A 24637-nucleotide genomic window follows, 5' to 3' on the forward strand; every position below is an offset into this window, starting at 1 on the left:
TCACTGCACAGGGAAGCGCGGCAAAGCAGACTCTGTCAAGGGAAGAGGCAGAGAAAAGTCTGTCTTGTCTCCCTGGGGGAAACCAGACACAGTGCGCTGGAAACCTCCTCCCTGGAAGCCTGGGCCCGTGTCCTCGCCCTGCCTCTCCTCGCCCTCGACCACAGCCATGGATAACCCCAGAGTGACCCCTCGGGCTGTCTGGTCAGGGGTGGAGTTCTGGCGGCCCCCGGCAAAGAGTCTGAGTCACACTCTCGTCACATCCTTTCGCTTCCCCAAGCGGTTCGGACGCGAAAGGCCTTTCTGATTGGCCGCCTCCAGGGGCCAGTGTCCCGCAGCGGCTGGCCGGCTGGGGGTCCGGAGCGCATAAGTACTTCCCGCTGGGAAGGGCGGTCCCAGACGTCTGGAGCTGCAGCTACCGGGAGCGCGGCGGGTAAGTGCTCCAGCCTTCGGGAACCGACTGGCTCCCCCGTGGCGCCCGGCCCACAGCCCAAGCTTGCCTGTAACTTCCTTTTACCCAGTTTCATCAGACATTTGCGGGCAGGGGACACCAGGGGAGGAGGAGTGCAGCGATGAGGCAGGGAAGAGGGGCAGGCTGGGCTCCCGCGGGGAATGTCAGGTCCTTCCCCCACGTCCTCAGAATGTCCCTGCCTTCTTGTTGAAGGTTCCTAGTGCTGCCGGCCTGTCTCCTGTGCCTCGCCCCATGCACCTCTGCCTCGGCCACAGCCGGCCCCCGCAGCAGCTCCCGCGATCCGGCCAAGCCCAGCTGCGGCCCCTGCGGCCCTCGCGCTCCTGCCTGGCACGACCTCCTAACCCCCAGGGCCCCAAGAAGCAGGTGGTGTTTGCAGACACCAAGGGGCTCTCGCTGACATCTGTGCACATGTTTGAGGACGCTGTGGGCAGAGACTCCGAGGAGGGCTCGTGTCACCCGTCCAACTTGCCGCGCCTCCCACCACCGCCATCCCCCTGCGCCCCCTGCCTCCCCGCACCTGGGCGGGACTCGGGGTTTCCGGGGACGCCGGCAGATCCGGAGAGGGTGCCCCGAGCTGAGCGCGGGGCAAGAGGGCTCCCTGCGAGGCACCCTGCGGGCGCGCACTCTGGCTTTCCAGAAGGCCCTGCAGGTGCGCACCGCCTTTGATGCCCACGCCTCGTTCCAAGAAGCGCCGCGTTCACACCTCCCGTCCTTACAAAGGCGAGACTGACAGCTTCGGCTTACAGATGGCGAGGCCACCTAGAGTCCCGCGCCCTGGGGACGCCATCCGGCTCTGCTCCTCTTTAGGGTGTGCTCAGCGGCTTTGCGTGGTGCGCAGCTCACAGTCCCGCTCGTCAGACTGAAACTGAACGGTCTTGAGGGCCCACCCGCTGCGCCCCTGTGCAATGACTTTTTCTGCACAGGCAGAGCTTGATTTTCTTGCCCAGGTGGTGCGTGTTTCCTCTCTCTCCAGGAGCTTCACCCAGACTGTTTGTACCCGCGAATTCACACTGGGGGCGGGGCGGGGGGAATCGGCATGGAGGCAACTCCAGCCGCGCCCCTCTTCTCGGGCCCCTACCCTTGAATGCCTCGCGTTCTTCTTTCTAGGGGGACAGGCTCACTTCCTGACCGAATGGATGAGATTTCCTTCCGGAAGATGCTCGGAAGGGCACCCTTTACCCTTCGCAGGGAAGGAAGCCTTGGGAATGTGGAACAGAAAGACCGTAAATAAAGTTTTTACATGTAATTCTGTAAAAGGCCTGGCAGAGAGGGTCTCCCAGGGCGGGTGGGTGAGTGGGAGAGGTCAGGAGGAGTTCCTTACCTCGAAGATAAAGATGCAGCACAGAAATGTACTCTTTTACCTTCCTCTCTATCCTGAAAGGGCTAGTTTTCTGGTAACTCAAAATCGTCTTGCCTCTTCAATGTGTGCCCATAAATAAATCACAAATAAATAAATTAAAGCATCTTCAGGAGTTCATCTTGTATCATCTACCAACACCAGACCCCTTCCCCCTCTTCCAGCCAGTAAGAGTCTGGGAAAACTCTACCTTAAAATAAATGTACTTTAAAAACAAGCATTTTTAACCGCTTAGAACATTCTTTGAAGTGTAATTTACCTAGACCCAGAAGCCAGACCTTGGTTCCTAGTTCCCTGTCCCTCCCCCATACACTTTCCCTCTTGTATTTATCCCCCCATAAATACAATTATCTTGTATTAAACTGACTGAAACTGCTTATTGAACTGTTTACTCCCCTCAGGCCCTGGGAAGCCTGGGACAGTCCCCACCATGTACATTGCTGGCCCACAGGCTGGCCACACCTGGGACACTCAAGACATTTGGGTTCAAATCATGCAGGAGTATTCAATATATAATATTCTGAGACCCTTGGTCTTTGGAAGATTTTAACCTCTTTTCAGAGGTTGTTTCATTCTCTCAGATTCTCGTTCATTAGATGACAAATTTTTAACATAAGTGTTTTGTTTTGTTTTTTGAAATCTTTATCTCCTCCGATCCTTGACTTCTTGGGCTAACTTTGTTGAGCAAGCAACATTTGCTTTATTTATTTATTTATTTTTGTCCCTTAGAGGGCCTACCCCTGGGTCACTCGCTCTGTGGTAAGACACTCAGGTGGTTAACAGGGCAAAGATAGGAGTCTACCATGCAAGCTTCCAGCTGCAGCTTCCTCATCTGATAAGGGATCCTACAGTACCTCCACTGTTTCCTCCCCATCCCCCACCTGGAGCTTCTAGTCTTGACTCCTTTTTTTTTTTTTAAGATTTTATTTATTTATTTGACAGCGAGAGAGATCACAAGTAGGCAGAGGCAGGCAGAGAGAGAGAGAGAGAGAGCGACGCAGGCTCCCCGCTGAGCAGAGAGTCCCATGTGGGGCTCGATCCCAGGACCCTGAGATCAGGACCTGAGCAGAAGGCAGAGGCTTAACCCATTGAGCCATCCAGGCGTCCCTCTAGTCTTGACTCCTTAAGAGATGATCGAGAATAGGGTGTGCAGTCCCCACAGGGTATGCTGTTAGGATTGGGGGTCAGTCTCCGAAATTAAAGCTGGTAAGAATGAACAGAAAAAATGAGCAGTCAGTTGTAAAGTGACTTACCCCTAGGATGTGTTGTGATACAGTTCTCATGAGACTAGGGTCTTCTGCAATCTCCCTGATGAGCTTTTCAGAAAACAAAGTTGAGGTCAGGGCCCACCACTGGAGATGGGAAGTCTTGGAAGACCATGTAGGACAGGTCTCACAGTTTAGGGGGGGTTGAGGAATCTAGACTTAAGATATTATCTCCAGCGAGTGCTCCTACAACCACAGAGAGAGCTAACAGGATTGAAAAGAGATGCTGCTCCTTAGTCAGCTTTGAATTCCACATGTTTCAATGCCAGATCACAAAGTATATCATTGAATTAATATTTGATATTTTTATAAAGACTTAGTTTATAAATAGCATAACAGTGTTTGTAAATTTTGGAAAGACACACATGAACTGTATGCCGCAGTTGTAATCCTCTAATTCTTTTTTCTCTTTTATAGTGATAATCTCGGAAAAACAAAAGTGGCCCAGGACTCTTGACCTCTCAAAAGTCAGACTAAGACAAGCTGGCTTAATTTATAACGACCTTTCCTATGCAGGTAATTTTTCCATTCTGTGACCCCTTTTACTGTCTTTCCCCCACACGCCCTGTATTGTCTACCAAATTTCATGCATTAGGTACTAGTTCATTCATGACTTTATTAAAACATGCATACTTTGTCAAGTTTCTGGTAGTCATCATGTAGTTTTAAGTCATTCAACAAATATTTTCTGAGCAACCATGATGTGCCAGACATCATGTTAACTATTGGGGCTAGAAAGATGAATAAAACAAAATTCACAGTGTGGTGAAAGGAGCCATACATATAGATGATAAAAATAATGTGAGAGACACATGGAGAGGAGAAAAAAAGGGGGGGGGGAAGAAGAAGAAAAACAATAAAGAGTGAATGAGCACTTAAGAAGAAATCAGAGAAAATGTCTTATTGGAGTTGATCCCCGCCCCCGAAGTGAGTGCCTAAAAAATGAGTAGGTGTTTGCCAAAATTACATTTCAATTAGTTTAAGTAGACTTACTTATATATGTGATTTCCACAAGACTTGAATTGTTGTTACACTAATTGGAAACTTCCCTTTTCTTCCCCTGAGGATCCCAGAAAGGCAGCCATTGTGTTAATGGGGGTGATAATGGCAGACAGGAGTGAATTTTGGAAAATAGAGAGCTGGGCAAAGAGGAGGGGAGGGCCGTATTCATCCAAGAGGACATTCTGCTCAGCCAGATGTTTTTGGTTGTTTGGCAGGTAGAACCCCACACAAGCACAACTCCTGGGGTATATCAAATTGCCAGATTCTTTAGAGTTAAATATTTCCTTTCCTTTCCTTCTCTTTCTTTCTTTCTTTCCTTTTTTTTCTAATTTTATCATCAACGTATTGATGTTGATTTGCCTTCCCAAGGAGACATTGCCATAAGGGTATGAACTGACTAACGGATTCTAGTATTCCAGTTAATTTTGCATTTTCAATTATCCACCTAATTTAATTTTTTCAAAAGCCCCCTTTATCAGTGTCTCCTGCAGATTTGATTACTACAAATCAGTCCCCAGAAACAGAGAATCATCTTGCTGTGAATTGACAAATTTGGGTCTGTGAATTTTCAAGTTGAGGACCACCATGTGGATGCAGTCAGAAAACCTGCCTTCTTCAGTTTGCTCTCAACCACAACGTCTCTGCTTCTTAAGTCAGAGTGTGCTTGTATTGATCTGACCCAACACGTGTATCAGCCATATTCTGATGACTCTCAGATTTAAATCACTGGAGCTCTCCTCCCAACTTCAGACTCCTACATCAAAGAAGAGCATCACAAATGGTGGTTCCCCCCAAATTAAATACAGAATTACAACATGATCTGGCAATCCCACTTTGGGGAATAGATCCAAAAGAATTGAAGGCAGCAGCTCAGATATTTGCATATTCATGTTTGCAGCTGCATTATTCATAACAACCGACAGGTGGAAACAACTCCGATGCACATCAGGGGATGAGTGGGTAAAGTAAACATGGCGTACACTTACAGCACGACAGTATTCAGCCTTCAGGAGGAAGGAAATGCTGACGCCTTACAACATGGATGAACCTGGAAGGCATTAGGCTAAGTGAAATATACCAGCCCTGAAAAGACAAATATTCCATGATTTCACTAGATGAAAGAGGTATGAGTAATTAAACTCCAAAACAGAAGTAGAATGGTGGTTGCCTAGGGCTAGGGGAGAGGGAATGGGTAGTTTTTGTTTAATGGGTACAAGTTTTTGTTTTTCAAGATGAAAACTTGTAAAGATTGATCACATAATAATGTGAATATACTTAACACTACTGAACGGTACACTTAGAAATGGTTAAGATGGTAAATTTTATGTATATTTTACCAAAATTAAAAAAAATTGTTATAAAGAACATAGCTTGGGATGCCTAGGTGGCTGTCAGTTAAGTATCTGCCTTCAGCTTGGGTCATGATCCCAGGGTCCTGGTATAGAGCCCCATCTAGAGCTCCCTGCTCAGTGGGGGTGTCTGCTTCTTCCTCTCCCTCTGTCCCTACCCCTGCTCGTACTCTCTGCCAAATAAATAAATAAAATCCTTAAAAAATAAAAATAAAATTAAAAGAATACACCTTTGCTTAATTTGTCTTTTTCTCTTGGTACTTAGAAATGAACATTGGTCTTGATAGTTGTTCAATGAATAGTTGTGGTTCACCTCTTAATGTCAAAGACTTTACACATGAAGAGATATCTGTGGAAGACAGGGAAGTTATGCAGCACACTTATGGGATTATTCTACTGGGGGAGGGAGTATCTTTTAAAAGGAATATCTTCCCAGGTTCATAGCACCATTTGCCATACACACAGCAAAAACAATGATTACAGGAGGCACATTTTGGGAAATTAGCTCAAAGTGGGGGGTTGTCAACACTGTGATCCCCTTTTTACATTTATTTATTTATTTTAAAAGATTTATTTATTTCTTTGAGAGAGAGTGTGTGCATGCACAGGGTTTGGTGGGGGAGGGGCAGAGGGAGAGAGAGAATCTCAAGCAGACTCCTGCTGATTGCTGTGCTCAGGCGGGGCTCCATCTCATGACCCGGAGATTATAACCTGAGCTCAGATTAAGAGCCAGACCCTTGACCAAATAAGCCAGCCAGGTGTCCCAAGATCCCCCTTTCTTAATCACTATCCTTCATCAGGTTTTTAAGATTACTCCCACAGTTTTTGTATTAAAAGAGCATTTTCATTCTAAAATGTGGGAATATCTCAACAACAATCTAAAGACAGTCCAAATTCAGAGTGACAAGGAATTCCACATTGAAGGTAAGACTAGTTGTGCTATATGTAGGCAGTGGGCTATATAAACGTACTTTGTGTCTAACTTTTTAAGCATTACTTACTCATCTTATCTCTCCTGCTTGTATTTCTCTGCCTAGAAGTGGATATGACACCAATGTGCCCAGATCATTGACCTTTGCAAACAAAATTCTGGAGCCAGAGGGAACCATTCTGGCTCCCTCTTCAAAAGGAAGTTCGATTGCCTTCCTGCACTAAAGAAGTTTAGAGAATGCATCAAGGAGTGTGCGTGTGTGTGTGTGTGTGTTTATATCCAACAACTGAGTCTACTATTTGGCTGGGCAAAGAATCAATTAGTGTCATTTGTGTTGAGTCTCTAAAATGTGTGAAACATCTTTTAATTTCAAAATTATCGTCCGGAAAGAATGGTAATATATGGTGAGAATTGTAAGAAAATGTAAACACGGGGAGCCTGGGTGGCTCAGGGGGTTAAGTCTCTGCCTTCGGCTCAGGTCATGATCTCTGGGTCCTGGGATCAAGCCCCACATCCAGCTCTCTGCTCAGCGGGAAGCCTGCCTCCTGCCCCCTCTCTGCGGACTTGAGATCTCTGTATGTCAAACAAATAAATAAATCTTAAAAAAGAAAAGAAAATGTAAACACGAATACACAAAAGCAGAGCAGCAGGAAAGGAGACCAGATATCCAAATCCAAAAAGCATTTAAGATGGTGGTGACCACTTCAAAACTCTAGCCCTAGCACTGAGTAGGACATAAAAATGTACGATGTCCACTTTCCTTTATGGAATTTAATCTAGTTGAAGATTTCCCATGGCCATGCATTATTCAACTTTGTATTGTCATTGGGACAATGGCAAAAACTGGCCACATGGGAAGGACTCCGTGAAGATTTGTTAAATGAATAAATGATTGAGCTTAAAATATGGGGTAAGTCCCAAGCAGGTGTGGTGATGAGTAGGGATGAGTGGCCCAGTGCTCTGGAACAGAGCCATCATTCTTTTTTCTTTTTAAGATTTTATTTGACACACAGAGAGGGATCATAAGTAGGCAGAGAGGCAGGCAGAGAGACAGGGAAGCAGGCTCCCTGCCCAGCAGAGAGCCCGATGTGGGGCTGGATCCCAGGCCCCTGAGATCAGGACCTGAGTTGAAGGCAGAAGCTTAACCCACTGAGCCACCCAGGCGCCCCCAGAGCCATCATTCTTATAGTTAGATTTTGAGGTCTAAGAATGTGGACCTTACCCTGAAGATTTATTATCAAGTTATTTAGCATGGAATGGCAATCTGACACTAGCACGCAGAATAAACTGGGGGTTGGGTGGGAAGGCTTGGTATTGGAGGTAAAAATGTCTTTTGAGAACAAGGGGAAGGGCTGATTTTTTTCCTAAGGAGAATCCATTTGAGGGAAGATGATAAACTTGGGTTCTTGGGTTAGGCATTTGAAGTCTGAAGTGCTGGTGAGAAATACACAGGCAAACTCCGGCAGACGCCAGCTGGACTTTAGCAGAGATCCCTTCCGAGTTGAGGTGGACATTGGAAAGTTCCAGCTGGGAGGGAACACGGAGGTACACAAACCCCTAGCACTCCCTGGCTTCATTAGCAAGACCAATGAGACTCGGGGATGGTGACGGTGGTTTCGAAGATGGTGGTGACGGTGGTGTCAGCGACGGCGATGTGATGGCAGCTAATGTTTCTTGAACGTGCCAGGCCTTGAGCTAGGTTCTTTACGTGCAGAACTGTATCTCGCTGCGTACTCACAACTGCCCCAAGATGACAAGATAATATAGGGACTTAAGCCTTTCTCGCTGATCCGGACTGATCTCACCCTCTCTAGAACCTACACGAGTGTACGCTGGGGGAAGTAACCAGTATTCGGGCCCGGGCACAGCTCAGAAACGTGGAGACCCCTCTTTAGGGAGCGCCCCCCTTATCAGAGCGGGAATCCCCGGGAACGCGCGCCACGGTGAGGGGCAGGGGCCCAGGGCCCTGGAAGGACAGTATCAGCCTCTGCGGCGCCCCGCCTGCCCGAGGTAACGGTTCCTCGCCCGCCAGGGGGCGCCTCGGTCCGTCCTAGGCGCGTCCGACCGTGGGCAGGTGACGCGGCGCCCCGCCCCTCGGGGAAAGTGGGGGGGGTCCCCACCCGGCGCGCGCCCGGCGCCGGGCTAGAGATTAAACGGCGGGAGGGGTGGGGATGGGACGCGAGGGGTCACGTCAAAGCGGCGTAGACAAAGGGCGGGCGCGCGCACGTCTTTACGCACGCCTCGGCCGGCGGCGGCGACCACGGGCGGGAGGGATCGTCCGCGGAGGGATTGGGAGATTCAGAGCCTTACGGCCGGTGAGTATGACCGGGTTCCCGCCGGCCTGAAGGTCACTGGCCCCAGGGGAGCCGACTGCGGGCCGGGGGGTTCGGGGCCAGGCACCCCGCGAGCGGCCTGCGGGCTGGGAACCCCCTCCCTACGCCGCTCCGGCGTCAGGAGACACCATCTCCGCTTCCCGGGGTTTCCCGGCCTGTCGGAGCGGTCCGCCCCTCGGCCGCAGTGGAACCGTCCGCGCCCCTCCCCGGCGAGCGTTAGCCGCTCTGCGCTCCGGTCCCGCTGCAGCGGCCGGAGCCCCGCGCCCCGCACTCCCGGAGGCCGGTGCCGGGCGGCTCCTGCCACTCCCTGCTCCGTCTGGCCCCGCGCCGGTTGGGCGCCCCGCGCTTCTCCCGCATCCCTGGTGCTCAGCCGCCCGTCGTCCCCGAGCGTGGAGGCGGGGAGCTTGGGACGGCCGTGGGAGCACCGGGGATCACGAGGAGGTGCTTCACCTGTAATTAATTTCTGTCCTTCGGCTTCCCTGGGATGTAGATGGGCCTCGCTGCTTCTCCAGAGGAACCCATTTTTCTTTCTTGAATTTAACCCCGAAATCTTTCGCCTTCCCGTTTCGATACCGCGCCCTGCAAGGCGTCCTTCCAGAGGGTCTTGTTGATATTCTCCTTTCCGGTTCATGTAGGGTTTTAACTTTCGCAGTTTCGAAGTTAGGGAAAATAGACTCCGCGGAACACATGGTATCGCTCTAGAAATAAGCTCCATACTGCACCGCTCCTGCCGGCAGGGCCACGGATCTTCCCAGCGATAACCTCCTTGAGAGCATTTCCTTTTTGGTTCATTTTCCTTAATTTTGACTGAACTCTGCGTGCCTCTGCTCAGTTTCATCTCCTGTAGACACTGTCTCAACCCAAGGGAAATGGTGGGAAAGCGGTTATCCCTGTGCCAGAGACTGTAGAAAGGAGTCCTGTCATAAATGCCAGTCTGGTATTCTCTTCTCACTTGATAGTGGGTTTTTTTTTTTTTTTTCCCTTTCTGCCAACTTTGTATTATGGAGACTTTCAGATATACAAAAAGAGATAAAATAGTAAGCCACCATGTAGCCAGCATCCAGCCTCAACGACTGATTTTCAGGTTAAGCCTGTCCCATCCATTTCCCCCTCTCCTAAGCTCTGGGATAAATCCTTCATGTCAACAGTTGCTTGAGATTCAAAATAAAAATCGTACTGTTCTATAAAGTCATAACGTACTTTTTTGGGACAAAGTCTACTATTCGAATTTCTTTAAAAATACGTAGTAGCATTGGAGAAGGGCCAGAAGAGAGCACCTAAAATGATCAAGGTGCTGGAGGACAGGTTGAAAGAAAAAGTCTATCAGATGTGAATGAGAACTTGCAGGTCATCTTTCTTTTTCACTTTTGATGCACCCTCAGGGTCCTAATGGTTCGGTGACTTGTCCAGATCAACTAGGAATAAGAGTCCAACTGAGGCTGGAAACCTTTCCCAACTCCATATTCAGTCTTCTTTCTCCTAATACTGCCTTTATGTTGTTTCTTTCAGGAAAGGGAAATGTGTGGAAGGGTTATAACAATGAAAGGTTTGGATGGGTTAATAGGAACTTTTCCATCAATTTCTGGAATAATGAAACTAGGGGATATGTCTTAAAATATTTCTTATGTCAGATATGGGACAAATGAGAAATTCTAATCACAGTTTTAGTAAACATGGGAAAAGTGTGACCTTAGAAGGGGAATACCAGCTGAGAATAATTACAAACTTTAAAAGATGTTGATAACATTCACAGCTATTTCAGAAGGAGCAGCTAAGGGAAATGAATGATTTGGCATACACTCCTGGTTTTGCTCTTGATAGCAGAACAATAGAATCTTTCTATGAAACATACTTTCTTGACATTAAAAGATAAAAATCCTCAGCTAGATGTAACATGGATTAGGTGTTTGCTTTCTTTTCTTTTTCTTTTTGTTTTCGTTTTTAACAAAACTATAGTATGTATTTCTTAGCACACTTTGTGCTGTGAAGTTTCCTTATCTCAGGAAAGATGGGTAAATTCAGTACTTGTACCTCAGTCTTCACCCTTAAAATTGGAGAGGATATTTTACCTCCAAGGAATACTGTGACCAAAGGAATCTCTGTATATAGAGTTCATTGAGTTTGCTTTTAAGTTGCGTTTATATGATGTGACATAGTGTTTATAAATTATTTTCAAGATTTACTTTTGTTAGCTTGTGATTTAAATACAGTGGTCGTCACATGCATTCAGCTTATGAAACTAAGTGCTGAGGGAACAACATCGGGGTGTCTTGGTAAATCATTACCCTAAGATACGGATGCAGGGAGAACTTTTATGTTTTTGTGTGGGTTTTGTGGGGTTTTTGTTTTTATTTGTTTTTTTTAGAGAGGGAGGGTAGGGAGATGGAAGAGGGAGGGGGAGGGAAAGAATCTTAAGCAGGCTCCACACAAAGTGCAGAGCCTTACAGTCAGGACCCTGAGATCATGACCTGAGCCAAAAATGAAGAGTCAGCACTTAACCGACTAAGTCACCCGGGTGCCCCTAGTGTGGGTGTGTGTTTGTGGTATCAGAAAGAGTGCAGTGGTTAGCTAGGATTCTAGCCTCGTAATTAGTTTCTGCTGAAGAATAAACCACTTCTCATACTCTATGAACATCACAAAATGTTACCTTTTATTAAAAATCTTTCTGGAGATAGAAGCCAGAGATTGTCTGATCCTGATTGAACTGTACTACAAAATTGTTTCTTCAAGTAAAGTAGAACCTCATTATGGCTTGGCATTTACTTCTTTCTTTCTTTTTTTTTTTTTTTTAAGCTTTTATTTATTTATTTTAGAGAGAGATAGGAAGCATGATCAGGGAGAAGGGCAAAGGGAGAGGGGGAGAGAGAATCATAAGCAGACTCCGTACCAAATCTGGAGCCCGACATGGGGCTCGATCCCAGCACCCTGAGATCATGACCTGAGCCTAAATCAAGAGTCAGTCACTTAACCGACTGAGCTACCCAGGTGCCCCCATTTACTTCTTTCTATATCATTGTGCTCAAGGGAGGACTTGATCAAATATCATCAATTCCATGTATCACTAAAGTACAGAATACTTAGGATAGCTTGAAGAACGCTTTTTTTAAAAAGCACTGAATTTTAGAATTTGTAGGAATGTTCTAAAGCTTGCAGTTTTTCCTAACTCCTTTAAGGGTACTCTCTCTCCTTTAAAATATGCATACCCATGCACCTGCCACCCAGTCACGGCCTTGTCTTGTTTCTTTGGGCACTCTTTGAGTGTGCATTGCACCTCCTTTTAAACTATAAGCCCAAGATCTGCAGTATTAGAATGATGCTTTGTAAAAAGGAGGAACATAATAAGTTTTTGTTGACCTTTTGAATTAAAATTCCAAAAAAACTGGTGAGGAAATTGAAATCCAGGGAAGCTGAATGACGTACAGACCAGGTAGTAACAAATTTGTGCTTGAGCTCTTAGCTAAGGAGACTCCTGAGTTCCAATTCTAAGCTCCTCTATGGGACCATTTTCTTGACACAGCAGAGGAATGGGGAGGGAAAAAATATTTATGTTTATGTTATTTATGCACATATTTTATTTTCAGGGTCTTCTTTAAACGTTTCAGATCTGGGGCGCCTGGGTGGCTTAGTTGGTTAAGCATCCGACTCTTGATCTCGGGATCCTGAGTTTGAACCCTGCATTGGGCTCTGCTCTGGGTGTGGAGCCTATTTAATAAAAATAAATAGGGACGCCTGGGTGGCTCCATCTTTAAGCAGCTGCCTTCAGCTCAGGTCATGATCCCAGGGTCCTGGAATTGGAGCCCTGCATTGGGCTCTCTGCTCAGTGGGAAGCTTGCTTCTCCCTGTCCCGCTCCCCCTGCTTGTGTTCCCTCTCTCGCTGTGTCTCTCGGTCAAATAAAATATTTAAAAATAAATAAATAAAAAATAAACATATTTGATCAGTGTTAACTAATAGAAATAGAGAACACTTCGTATATATAATTTTACATTTTGTAATAGCTACTTTTTAAAAAAAATTTCTTTTCCTGAAAGATTTTATTTATTTGTCAGAGAGAGAGAGAGCACACGCAAGTGCTTGCATGGGCACAAGCAGAGGGAGTGGCAGGCAGAGAAAGAAGTCGGTTCCTTGCTGAGCAAGGAGCCTGATGGTGGGACTGGATCCCAGAATGGTGGGACCATGACCTGAGCTGAAGGCAGACGCTTAACCAGCTGAGCCACCCAGGCATCCCATGTAAGAGCCACTTTTATTTTATTTATTTATTTATTTTTTTAAAGATTTTTTGTTGTTGTTGTTTATTTGACAGATCACAAGTAGGCAGAGAGGCAGGCAGAGAGAGGAGGAGGAGGAGGCAGGCTCCCTGCTGAGCAGAGAGCCCGATGTGGGACTCGATCCCAGGACCCTGAGATCACGACCTAAGCCAAAGGCAGAGGCTCTAACCACTGAGCCACCCAGGCGCCCCTAAGAGCCACTTTTAAAAAAGTGCAAAGAAACATGAAAATAATTTTAATCATGTATTTTATTTAACCCAAATTATCCAGAATGTCACTTAAACATGTAATCAAGATACAGATTATTAATGAGGTCTTTTACATTTAGTTTCTCATAGAACATTTAAATCCAGTGTGTATCTTATTTACATTTACAACATATTTCAATTTGGACTACCCACATTTCAGGTGCTCAGGAGTTATATGTGATCAGTGGCTGCTGTGTTGGACAACACAGAATCACTGTCAGCTGAGCATAAAGATAAAGGAGGATTTTAGGTTCTTAGTAATACTCAATTCTGAGGTTAAAATAGTTTGTGGTTTTGATCATTGGTTTTTTTGTTTAATGTCTTAGTGATTTTTCTCTGCATAATTAGGATTGTTTCAAGTTTGTAGCAAGTTGAATAGAGAAGTCTGATGGTCCACAAATTTTGTACCTTTGTGATGAAATGCTTTCTTTCCTTTTTTTTTTTTTTTTTTTTTGGGTCTGTGGGATCAATCTTCTCTCTCTCTCTCTCTCTTTAACCATCTTGACTATTTTAAAGTGTATAGGCCAGGAATAATGGTCTCTCATTTTAAAATAACACTATTTAGTTGGGGGTGGGTTGGGGAGCTTGATTTTTAAAAAACAGCCAGTGGCAAAACTAATAAAATAACCTAATAAAAAGTGGGTAAAGATTTGAACGCTTCACCAAAGAAGATAGACGGATAGCGAATAAGCACAAAAGATATTCAATATCATTGGTTATTGGGGAAATGCAAATTAAAACTATGAGCTACCACTTCACATCAGTTCGTGTGTCTAAAATTAAAAAGCCTGATCCTGTCAAGTGGTGGTGAGGTTGTAGAACAAATAGAACTTTCATACATTGCTGGTTAAGATGCAAAATGATGGTACAACCCTTTAGAAAGCAGTTTTGCGGGATGCCTTGGAGGTTCCCTTAAGTCTGCCTTAGGCTCAGTTCACCACCCTGGGCAACTTGCTCAACAGGAAGCCCACTTCTCCCTCTGCCTGCCACTCCGGCTTCTGCTCTTTCTCTGACAGATAAATAAAATCATTAAAAGAAGGAAAGAAAGAAAAGAAATCAAGCAGGCAGTTTGGCAGGTAAGCATATACCTGCTTTAGACTCCATCAGTACACTCCTAGGTATTTATTTACCCAAGAGAAATTAAACTGTTTGTCCGTGTAAAGACTTGTAGATAGCAGCTTTATTGGTAACAGTTCCAAACCGAGCAGTCCAGTTGTTGGTCAGTAGGTGAATGCGTAAGCGAATGTGGTATGCGCATACATTGGACTCCCGCTCAGCAGTAAAAAGGAATGAACTCGTGACATGTGCAGCAACATGAAGGACTCTCAGAATAATTATGCTGAGTGAAATAAGCCAGACAAAAAAGTTAAAAAGTAAATAAATAAAAGTCCAGGAAGTTGCTTCCAATTACATATATGGAGCTCTCAGAGCAGCGCTCAGGTCAGGTAATGAAATGTCGTGGGTCCTAAAACTCCAGCAAGTCAAATTGTCCTTTCTTAGGCTAATTGACCCCAGATACCAAAAATCCTGTGTCCTTTGTCTGTTTTTTTTCTTTTCCAGCTCCAGAGACTTCATGTTGCTTTGGGGGATCTTGGTACCAGGTTTCTTATTACCCGGTTCCAAGTCGGGTTAGTCCTTTGTAGGCAAGGGGAAAGTTATGTAAGGTCAGTGACTTAGTTAAGACCAAGACCCCAGAACTGACCGTATTACTACTGTCTTCTTTCTGGTGAGTTGAGTTATCCTTTAGCTTACTGTATCTTGACTTGGTCTTGAACCATTTATTTTATCTAGGATCGATGTCAGTTCTGTCTTTAGTCTTGGTTTTTTTAGCACTTCAGATTCACTTCAGCCTAGTAGCTCTGAGTGCTGCCTTGTTCCCTTGGAAACACTGTATACTTCCTCCGAAGCAGAAAGCAAGGGCTTTCCATTCAAGCAAATTTCTTCTACTCCACTACTCTGATACACTTGACATTTAGTTCACTCAGCACTGTTACCTATTCAAAATGGTAAACAAGATTTTAAAGGTAGCAAAAAGATAAAGTGACCTCTCCCTTACACTCCTAGAGGCAGCAACTGTAGCCATTTTTGTATCTTTCCAGAGATCTGTATCTTTGCAAATACATATAAACTGTATATATTTTTCCTTTTCCTCTCTCTCAGTTGGTATTTACTGGGGGCATTGTTTGGCATCTAACTGGTAGATTGTTTATCAGTGCACAAGTAAATGTCTTTTTTCATTTAACAGATGAATAGCATTCCATTGTATCTTCTGTTGATTGTGGCGGGTGATGTTTCCTTGGCTATTATAGACAGTGCTGCAGTCAGTAACTGTGCACACACATCATCTTGTATATGCATCGGTACAGGGTTTCTCAGTCTCAGCACCCTTGTCATTTGGGGCCGAGTAATTCTTCGCTGCCAGAGGAGACCTACGTATTACAGGATGTTTAGCAATATCCCTGTCGTCTTTGTACTCATTGCCGGTAGCTCCCCATCCCAAGTCCTGACAACTAAAAAGGTCTGCAGACATTGCCAAATGGTGGGGAGAGTGTTGAGGGAGAGGTTAGGGAGCAAATGGCCCCTGGTTGAAAACTACTGCTCTAATTTATGGGTTTTTTGGTTGGTTTCTTTGTTTTTTGTTTAGAGAGAGAGTATGCAAGCAGGAAGGGGCCTAGAGAGAAGGAGAGAGAGAATCTTAAGCAGGCTCCATGCCCATGGTGGAGATCATGACCCTGAGATCATGACCTGAGCCAAAATCAGGAGTTGAATGGTCAACTGACTAAGCCATCCAGGCACCCAGCTAATTTATCTTTTTTTAATCTAATTTAAGATACATTTTTAGAGGTAGAATTGCTGGAGCTGAGGTTGTGTGCATTTAAAATTCTGATGGCCGGGGTGCCCAGGTGGCTCAGTCGTTAAGCAGCTGCCTTTGGCTCAGGTCATGGTTGTCCCAGGGTTCTAGGATCCAGCACCTGCATCGGGCTCCCTGCTCAGTGGGAGGCCTGCTTCTCCCTCTCCCATTCCCCCTGCTTATGTTCCCTCTCTCACTGTCAAATAAATAAAATCTTAAAATAAAATTTAAAAATTCTGGTGGCCTTTACTGAGTTCTCTAAAGAGGTCGTACCATGTTTACACTCCAGCCAGCAGGATTTGAGAATATTTTCTCATCATCACCATTATGGTGGTTCATAAAATAATTTTTTTTTTTCCATCTCACTAGTTAAGTCACATTTCTGTGCCTTATAGCTAACCTTTTTATTGTTTTATTGAGCACCTAGTGCTTGTTAGGCATGTAGTATTTTTTGGCGGGTGGGTTTTATGACATACTTTGAAATGCTTTCCTCCCTCTCTTAAGATTTGGTATTTATAACTGAAGACAGGGGTGCCTGGGTGACTCAGTCAGTTAAGCAGCCCACTCTTGATTTTGGTTCAGGTCATGATCTCAGGGTCCTGGGATCGAGCCCCATGTTGGACTCTGGGCTCAGCAGAGAGCCTGATTGGGGTTCTTTCACTCTCCCTCCCTCTCCCTCTGCCCCCCCCCCAACTCACACATGTGCTCTTGCTCTCTCTAAAGTAAATAAATGCTCGTGTGCTCTCTCTAAAGTAAATAAATCCTTAAAGAAAAAAAAAACTTAAGACAATACCCTGGGTTTCTTCTGATCCTAATGGATTGATGGGACATACCATTTATTGAAATCTAATACGTGACAGACATTGTGCCTTGTGTGCTTAAAAAATGTATTATCCCTGTGTTGCCTAACTTTTATATTTAAGAAAATTGTGTATTTTCTTCCTTTGAGTTGGTATGTGGCATCTCTCTGATCATATTCTGGTAGTTTTGGTCTCCTGAAGTAGGGTGCATCTCAGAGAGGTAACAGAAGAAATGCAGTTGGCCCTTTAACAACATGGTTCTTAAAAACACTAACTCCCTATACAGTCGAAAATCTGCATGTAACTTTTAATCCTCCTAAAACTTAACAGCCTACTGACTGGAAGCTTTACTGATATAGTCGGTTAGATTAGCACATACTTTGTATATGTACCATATGCTGTGTTCTTATAAAAAAGGAAGCTAGAAAAAGAAAATGTTACTAAGAAAATCATAACGAGGGGAGCCTGGGTGGCTCATTTGGTTTGTTAAGTGTCCATCTTTTAGTTTCTTTTCTTTTTTTTTTTTTTTTAAGATTGTATTTATTTATTTGACAGAGGGAATACAAGCAGGGGGAGTGGGAGAAGGAGAAGCAGGCAGAAGGAGCAGGAGAAGGAGCCTGATGTGGGGCTTGATCCCAGGACCCTGGGATCATGACACAAGCCAAAGGCAGACACCCAACGACTGAGCCACCCAGGCACCCCACCGCCCGCCCCCAGCTCTTGGTTTACGCTTGCTCGGGTAATGATCTCAGGGTTGTAAGATCTAGCCCTGCTCTGGGCTCTACCCTGAGCATGGAGTCTGCTTGAGATTCTCTCCCTTTTCTTCTCCCTCCCCCTCTGCTCTCTCTCTTGCGTGTGCATGCACAGATTCTGTCTCACATAAATAACATTTTTAAAAAATCATAAGGAAGTGGGGGGGGGGGCTCAGTGGCTCAGTGGGTTAAGCCTCTGCCTTTTGCTCAGGTCATGACCTCAGGGTCTTGGGATTGAGCCCTGCATCCGGGTCTCTGCTCAGCGGGGAGCCTGCTCCCTGCGCACCCCCCCACCGCCTGCCTCTCTGCCTACTTGTGATCTCTCTGTCAAATAAATAAAATCTTTAAAAAAAATCACAAGGAAGAGAAATACATTTATGGCACTATATTTTTTCCAAAAAATCCATATGTAAATGGACCTGCACAATTCAGACCCGTATTGCTGTTCAAGGGTCAGCTATATTTGGTTCTGTAGTTAGAATCGTAATAGTCCTTGTCTTGTGATTGGGTCAGAACTGGTTTAAATGAGCTGATATAAATGAAGTTCCCTCTGTTATTTTCTCTTCCAGGATCCTCTTTTTCTTGCTAACAATCATCAAAGTGTGAAATTTTGCATATGCTTATTTGCTTAACACCTGTCTTTAGGCATATTTGTTCACCTCTAAATACCACCTGACCTAATGTGTGGCATTTATTATGTGCCCAGTGAATATATGTTGAATGAATGAACTTGTCACCCTGAGAACTGAGGAACACTGGAAATTGGGTCATTTGGGGGCCTAAAGCCTAAAGGCCCCATTTGCCATTCAGTGGGCTAAAGAGTTTAGCTAGTGGTGGGTTGTGTCTTCTAAGAGGCTCATAACTACTTGGTTCTTAGGTTTTTCTCTGGACCCTTTGGGCTGTTAGGGGTACTTTGGTGCAAATAACTTTCTGTGAGTTTGGCTGAAAGCTGTGGAAATTAAGAGAAATGAGCAAATACTACCTCATGGTTATGGAGTCATAGTTATATTTAGTTGAAGCAAAGGGATATCCTTTCCTAAGTGAGATTATTCTCCTAAGTGAAATTATCCAGATAATTTATCCACAATTATCTGGAAATTGTGGTGTGGTAGAGCTCTGCCATGACTAATTTTCTGATATTATTTCCAGATATCAAAGTTTGTGTTAAGGGGGCCTAAGACAGCAGTCTTCTGGTTTCAGTGGCTGCTCTGCTAATCCAGCAAGATGTTGGGAACTCTGTTTGATAACTGCAGTTTGCTTGCTTTTTCTCTTTACTTCTAAGAATTTATGTGAGGATTGTTCAGTGTGGGCCAGATAACTTGTTTGGCTAGGTGACTGTTCTCTTTGTTTTGTTCTGGAGTCTGGCACTACAAACATGAACTCAAGGGGTGGGGCAGGACCATAGAGGGGAGTTCAGTGCCCCTGGGTCAGGGGGAAAAGAGTGGCTGGGTCATGGGTTGGCAAACTGTAGGGTCAGATAGTAAGTATTTTAGGCTTTGCTGGCCGTGGTCTCTGTCACAAATTATTCTTTGTTTTTTTACAATTCTTTGAGGATATAAAAACCATTCCTAGCTTGCGAGTCTTAGGAAAACAGGCCAAAGCCAGATTTGGCCCACAGGCCCTGGTTCTCCAGGGGTTCTCCAACCCCTGAACTAAGTGAAGAAATTAGTTTATTGCTAAATGTGTTTAATGTTTGGGGACATGAACCAAGAATAACCTTGGGAATTGTCAGTTGATTGTGATTCAAAGAAAAGAGATCTAAACTCTTGGATGGGAAGTCACAGTGACCCCAGTGTCTGTCACCTTGTGTCCATGAAACTCAGGGTAACCATGGCCAGTGGGACGGAGGGATTTTGCTGCTGTTTTCCCAGGGGAATGCTGGACGAGGGAGACAGAGACCAAAGAGTGGAAGACATGTGGCCCTAGAATTAGGCAGGAATTAGGTTTAAAGAATACAGTGACTCAGCAAATTAATCAGGAATATTTCTAATTTCCTCAACCTCTGCTGGGTTGTTGTTAGAAATCTGGCATGTGGAGTCAGTTTGGCCGGTTTATATAAAAGAGCAGGTTTGTACCTGGGATTCTGAGAACACCAAATTCTGATACGTGAATCCAGATTGGCCTTGTGGTTTTTCCCTGACCACAGAAAGTTCTGTAGAGCAGGCCTGGCACAAAGGAAGTGTTCATTTATTCCAGGGTAGTTTGGGAGCTAGGAGGGCATACCGGTTAAAGAGCATGGGCTGAGAGACAGATCCCCTGCTCCAGATTCCTGCTCTGCTACTTGGTAGCTGTGTCATTCTGGGTAACGTACTTAATCCTCTAAGCCTCAGTTTCGTGCTGTGTCAGATAGCAGTGGTAGTAAAACTCCACCATAGGGTTGTGAGACTTAGGTGAGGGTCAGATATGGAAAATGTTTGCCGTTTGAGCTCAGGCGCTGTCGTGTTGTTAGCATTCAGTAAAAGTTAGCAGTGGTGATGACCATGTGAATGTGGAAGAACTGGAGGATCCCAAAATAGGAACTACTGTTGGTGACTCAGTGCCACGAAATACCTTGTCCTTTGGATTTAATCATTAAATGTGTGGGAATGTAATGGGAGCAGTACTGGGTTAGGAGTCTGAAGAACTAGATCTGTCTCTCTCTGCCTTCATTTCCTAATTGGTAAAACGGAAATAATACCGTTGGCAGGTTATAAAAGAACCTATGAAAGGGCTCTAAGAGTTCTAAAAAGTCACTGGACAAAATTTAAGGTGAAGGTAGTAACCTGCTTATTTGTTCAATTTCTTGACCTTTTGAATGTGTAGGAACTGAGCCAGAGGATGATTGGTGTGAAGCCGCAGTGTTTGCCAGAGATTTGAAAGGACTTTCCCAAGTGCAGGACTTGCATTGGTAACTTGTGGTTAGGGATAAGTCATATAAAATTGAAATGCTTTTGTAAGATATTTAAAATAGTGGAGTTCATAAGTGGCTGTATTAAGTGGAAAAAGCCAATCTGAAAATACAACTCCAATTATAAGACATTCGGGAAAAGGCAAAACTACCCAGACAGTAAAAGAGCAGTGGTGGCCAGGGTAGGGCCTCAGGAAAGCGGGGAATGAATAATCAGAGCCCAGGGGATTTTTAGGGCAATGAAAATACTAAATGATACTATCATGGTGGATACATGTCATTATACTTTTGTCCAGACTTCTAAAATGTGCAGCACCAAGGGTGAGCCCTGATGTAAGCTGTGGACTTCGGGTGACTCTGATGTGTCAGTGTAGGTTTGTCAACACTTGTAACAAATGTACCCTTCTGGTGGGGCTCTTGATAATGGGGTGACTGTACATATGTTAGTCATGTTAGGGATGGGGGTATGTGGGAAATCTATCTTCCTTTTAGTTTTGCTGTGAACCCCAAACTGTTCTAAGGAAAATAGTCTTTAAAACAAAAAAGAGTGACCAGTGTGGGAGATAGACAGCTGGAGTTTAATCTACATGTAGAAAATGAGATAATATCTTCTAAAATTATAACTGTGTTTCCTTTTCCCCTGCAATTCCATTTCTAGGAATTTATCCTGAAAATATATTTATATTTCCATGTGCATTTTGTATGCTATCACGTATGCACAGGGTTGTTCATTACATTACTTAAATAACAAAAAAGTGGAAACATTGGTGTCCAACCTCAGGAAACCAGTTAGCTGACTTATGGTACAGTCTTTCTTCCTTTCTTTCTTTTCTTTTTTTTTTTTAAATTAATTTATTTGTTGGAGAGAGAGTAGAGTGCAGGCATGCATGCAAATGGGGAGGATCAGAGGGAGAGAGACTCTTAAGCAGAATCCCTGCTAAGCGTGGACCCTGTTGCAAGGTTCAGTCCCACGACCCTAAGATCACAACCTGAGCCGAAACCAGGAGTTGGCCACTTAACTGACTGAGCCACCCACGTGCCCCTCTGGTATATATAGTCTTAAAGTTGAGAACTGTGTACCTGAGAGAGTGAGGGAGCCCTGCATGTGCTTATGGCATATTCGTCCAAGACACAGTAAGCTGAAGACACAAACCGAAACACGAGTTGAAGAACAGTGTGCAGAATATGGCATCATTATTGTTGTCAGGGTGAGGGGTAAGCAGAAAAGGAAGTTATGATTTCCTCCTCAGCACAGAATACCTTGGGAAGAATATGAAGCTGGTAACATGGTTGCGTCTGCAGACGAGGACCCTGGGGAGCTGAGGACAAGTAGGAGGGTGGTCTCCTTCCGTAATATAAATGAAACGTGGTGTATATCCATACATGGTGGATTTTTTGTCCAGACTTCTAAAAAGTGGCATATATCCATATATTTTTCTCTTCAGAAAGTTGGCCACAGATTATTTGTTGGAATTGAAAGCCATATGAAACCTCTCCATTTGCTTTCTGCATTTGCGTCTGCCACCTGTTGCTGTGCCTGCTCCCTTTGACCTTGTTGACTCGAGAAGCTGGCACTGACTCTAGGCTTACTCTACAACAAGCCCCCCCCACCACCTCCAAAGCATATTGATGTTTCTCCTCTTGATTTGTGTGACTGATGGTGTTTCTGTTTCCACCCCCAGCTTTGGCAGCATGTAAGCAACTTCTTGCCAAGAACCCAGGTCACCGCTGAGAAGGGGGCCTTAGGGAGAAGAATATCCAGAGGAAACCAATGCCAGACACGTCTGGAGTTACACTCAACACAGGCAGCATGAGACATTCTGTGCCAGCATCTGTGTCCTGCTGGCAAAGACTGTAGCTCTCCCAGTTGGAGGGTCCTGGAAGCAGCACGCACCAGGAGCCTCTTGAGAGGAAGAATGGGGCCAGATGTGAACTCTCTACAATGAACACAGTTCTCAGCTTATGAAGGAGTTTTAAGTAAAACAATTATTTAATTTCCACATATTCAAGTTCAGTAGCCTTCTGTGTGAAGAGCCAGCAGTCACCCCTCCCCCCCACAAAAGTTATCAGGATTGTTCTGGCACCAAGTTGAACTCTTCTTGGTACTTCTGGCAATGACAGATCTTCAGGACAGATTTATCTGTTAAATGCTCTTGAGCAGGAAAGAAAAAGTAAAACTTCTGGAAGGAGCGGAAAGTAGCAGAGCAGAGGTCCCTCCCTTACTACTCACTTTCACAGAAACTCTGCCTGGACTCGGATGCTTGTACTGAAGATTGGTCCTGCCTCATTCACTTCCAAAGTCCATCCATTCTGGGGAGAGCTGGCATTTTCGGGCTGCCTCCTGTGGCCCTTTTTACTGTCCTTCTGCCTACAGCAGGCAGTCGAATAATGTGACTTGGAACGGGGTTTGCTATCCTATGGGGACTCGCTTTCTTTCCCAGGCCGGTGCTGTCTGACAGGACCATCTGAAGACGGTGGTTTGTTCTTGGGGGTGGGCACTGGCCTTGCCTGGATCCTCCACCATGTTCCTGTTGCTGCCTTTTGATAGCCTGATTGTCAACCTTCTGGGCATCTCCCTGACTGTCCTCTTCACCCTCCTCCTCGTTTTCATCATAGTCCCTGCCATTTTTGGAGTCTCCTTTGGCATCCGAAAGCTCTACATGAAAACTTTGTTAAAAATCTTTGCGGTGAGTTATACTATTTACAAATGGTTGCTTCACAGAGGAGGGGAGAAATGCTGTTATTAGTAAAGAGTTTTTCTTTTCTTTTCTTTTCTTTTTCTTTAAGGTTATTTATTTATCTTTTTGACGGAGAGAAAGAGGCACAAGTAGAGCAGCAGGCAGAGGGAGAGGGAGAAGCAGATTCACCGCTGAGCAGGGACCCCCTCCCCCCCAATGTGGGGCTCGATCCCAGGACTCTGGGATCATGACCTGAGCCAGAGTAGATGCTTAATGGACTGAGCCACCCAGGCGCCCCAGTAAAGTTTTTTTTCTTATTTGGAAGATTATCTCTTTATTGCATACAGAGAAATTTGGGAGAGTGGCAAGTAACATTTTTAGTAAAAACTTCCCTAAATGTGTACCTGTGAAAGCATTTAACAGACCTTTTCTTTCCAAGCTAAGGTACTTGTATGTATGCTCGATTCTTCCAAGCAAAGGAACCTATTCCATAACTTCATACCTTCAAAGAGAGGGGCTTAGCATTTAAGAAAAAAATCACTGCTAGACTCTGCCTTATCTTATATAGCAGATAATGAAACACAGAGCTGCTGGTCATGTATTCCCTCACTAATAGGTTTGGGAGAGACTTTTTTCTCTTTTTAGACTTAAATATCTTAAATAGGTTCTTGCATTTCAAATGAAAGATAACGAGGCAGGACATTTAATGAATTGTTTGATTTTCTTAAAGATACAGGAGAAGGACAGTCAACTTCTTAACATATGTCAGAAGTAGCTAATAATACCCTGAACAAAACAGTCCACAGTGTAAAGGAACTATTTCTGGAAGTTGATCTTTGCCACAGGACTTTTAATATCTATCCAGAAAGTTGGTACTTTATTAGCAGTATCTGTTTTCAGTAGTCACCAAATCCTCAGGTATTCTTTTTCATAGCTGAGACCATATATAATTTGAGAAAACAAAAAATTTAAGAAGTTATTTGTTCATATAATATCTTATGGTTCAGAATAAATTCATTCATTTTCCTTTGGTTCTTTATAATTCTTCAGTGGACAGGGTATCTACATTTTGTCAGTGAGAAAACAGAGACTCTGAATGATTAAGTGAGCTCTAGAAATGTTACTTTATAATGGGAACTGTTTTTTATTGGGTATTATTGAATATTGGGTTTTGGTATTTAACATTCCTGTAAGAGTGTTTTTGTCACATGTAAGAGTGGCATTTATTACCTTCACAGTGTTGTACAGCCATCACCTCTGCTGAGTTCCCTGACACTTTCATCTCTGCCGGGGAAACCCCACACCCATGAAGTAGCTGTCCTCCATTGTCCCCTGCTCCAGCCACCATGAGTTTATGTTCCAGCTCCGGATTTGCCTGTGCTGGACAGTCTGTATTCGTGGAGTTCTAGCAGATGTGCTCTCTTGTGGTTGCCTTCTTCCAGTTAGCGT

General features: G+C 44.7%; 2 protein-coding genes across 7 annotated transcripts in view; both read left to right on the plus strand.

Moving 5' to 3' along the window:
• The first annotated feature begins 288 nt into the window (after positions 1-288).
• Positions 289-5476, plus strand: LOC125092790 (uncharacterized). 6 transcript variants are annotated; one of them, XR_007125067.1, is made up of 5 exons: positions 289-430; positions 662-1118; positions 1577-1692; positions 3509-3607; positions 4463-5476. XR_007125067.1 is itself a non-coding variant. In XM_047717179.1 (4 exons), exons 2-4 carry the CDS (start codon positions 701-703, stop codon positions 3509-3511), a joined length of 537 nt encoding a protein of 178 aa, XP_047573135.1. In that variant the 5' UTR covers positions 289-430; positions 662-700; the 3' UTR covers positions 3512-5476. The 6 variants fall into 6 exon arrangements, 2 of the variants coding, with proteins under 2 accessions (XP_047573135.1, XP_047573134.1); XR_007125066.1 differs by having other exon boundaries at positions 4573-5476; XM_047717179.1 differs by having other exon boundaries at positions 3509-5476.
• A 3053-nt stretch (positions 5477-8529) lies between these two features.
• Positions 8530-24637, plus strand: part of GPAT4 (glycerol-3-phosphate acyltransferase 4) — a 35484-nt gene continuing 19376 nt past the window's right edge. The window contains exons 1-2 of the mRNA XM_047717176.1: positions 8530-8688; positions 22193-23197. Of these exons, the coding sequence (XP_047573132.1) occupies positions 23033-23197 (165 nt within the window). The 5' untranslated portion in view covers positions 8530-8688; positions 22193-23032. The remainder of the gene's footprint in view (positions 8689-22192; positions 23198-24637) is intronic.

Source organism: Lutra lutra, chromosome 2 (assembly GCF_902655055.1).
Source record: "Lutra lutra chromosome 2, mLutLut1.2, whole genome shotgun sequence".
NCBI classification, from domain to species: domain Eukaryota; kingdom Metazoa; phylum Chordata; class Mammalia; order Carnivora; family Mustelidae; genus Lutra; species Lutra lutra.

Coding starts and splice junctions, on each gene's coding strand:
- LOC125092790 (XM_047717178.1), top strand. CDS start 701: ATGCACCTCTGCCTCGGCCACAGCCGGCCCCCGCAGCAGCTCCCGCGA. Junction 1,119..1,576: donor CTTTCCAGAAGGCCCTGCAG/GTGCGCACCGCC, acceptor TCTTCTTTCTAG/GGGGACAGGCTCACTTCCTG.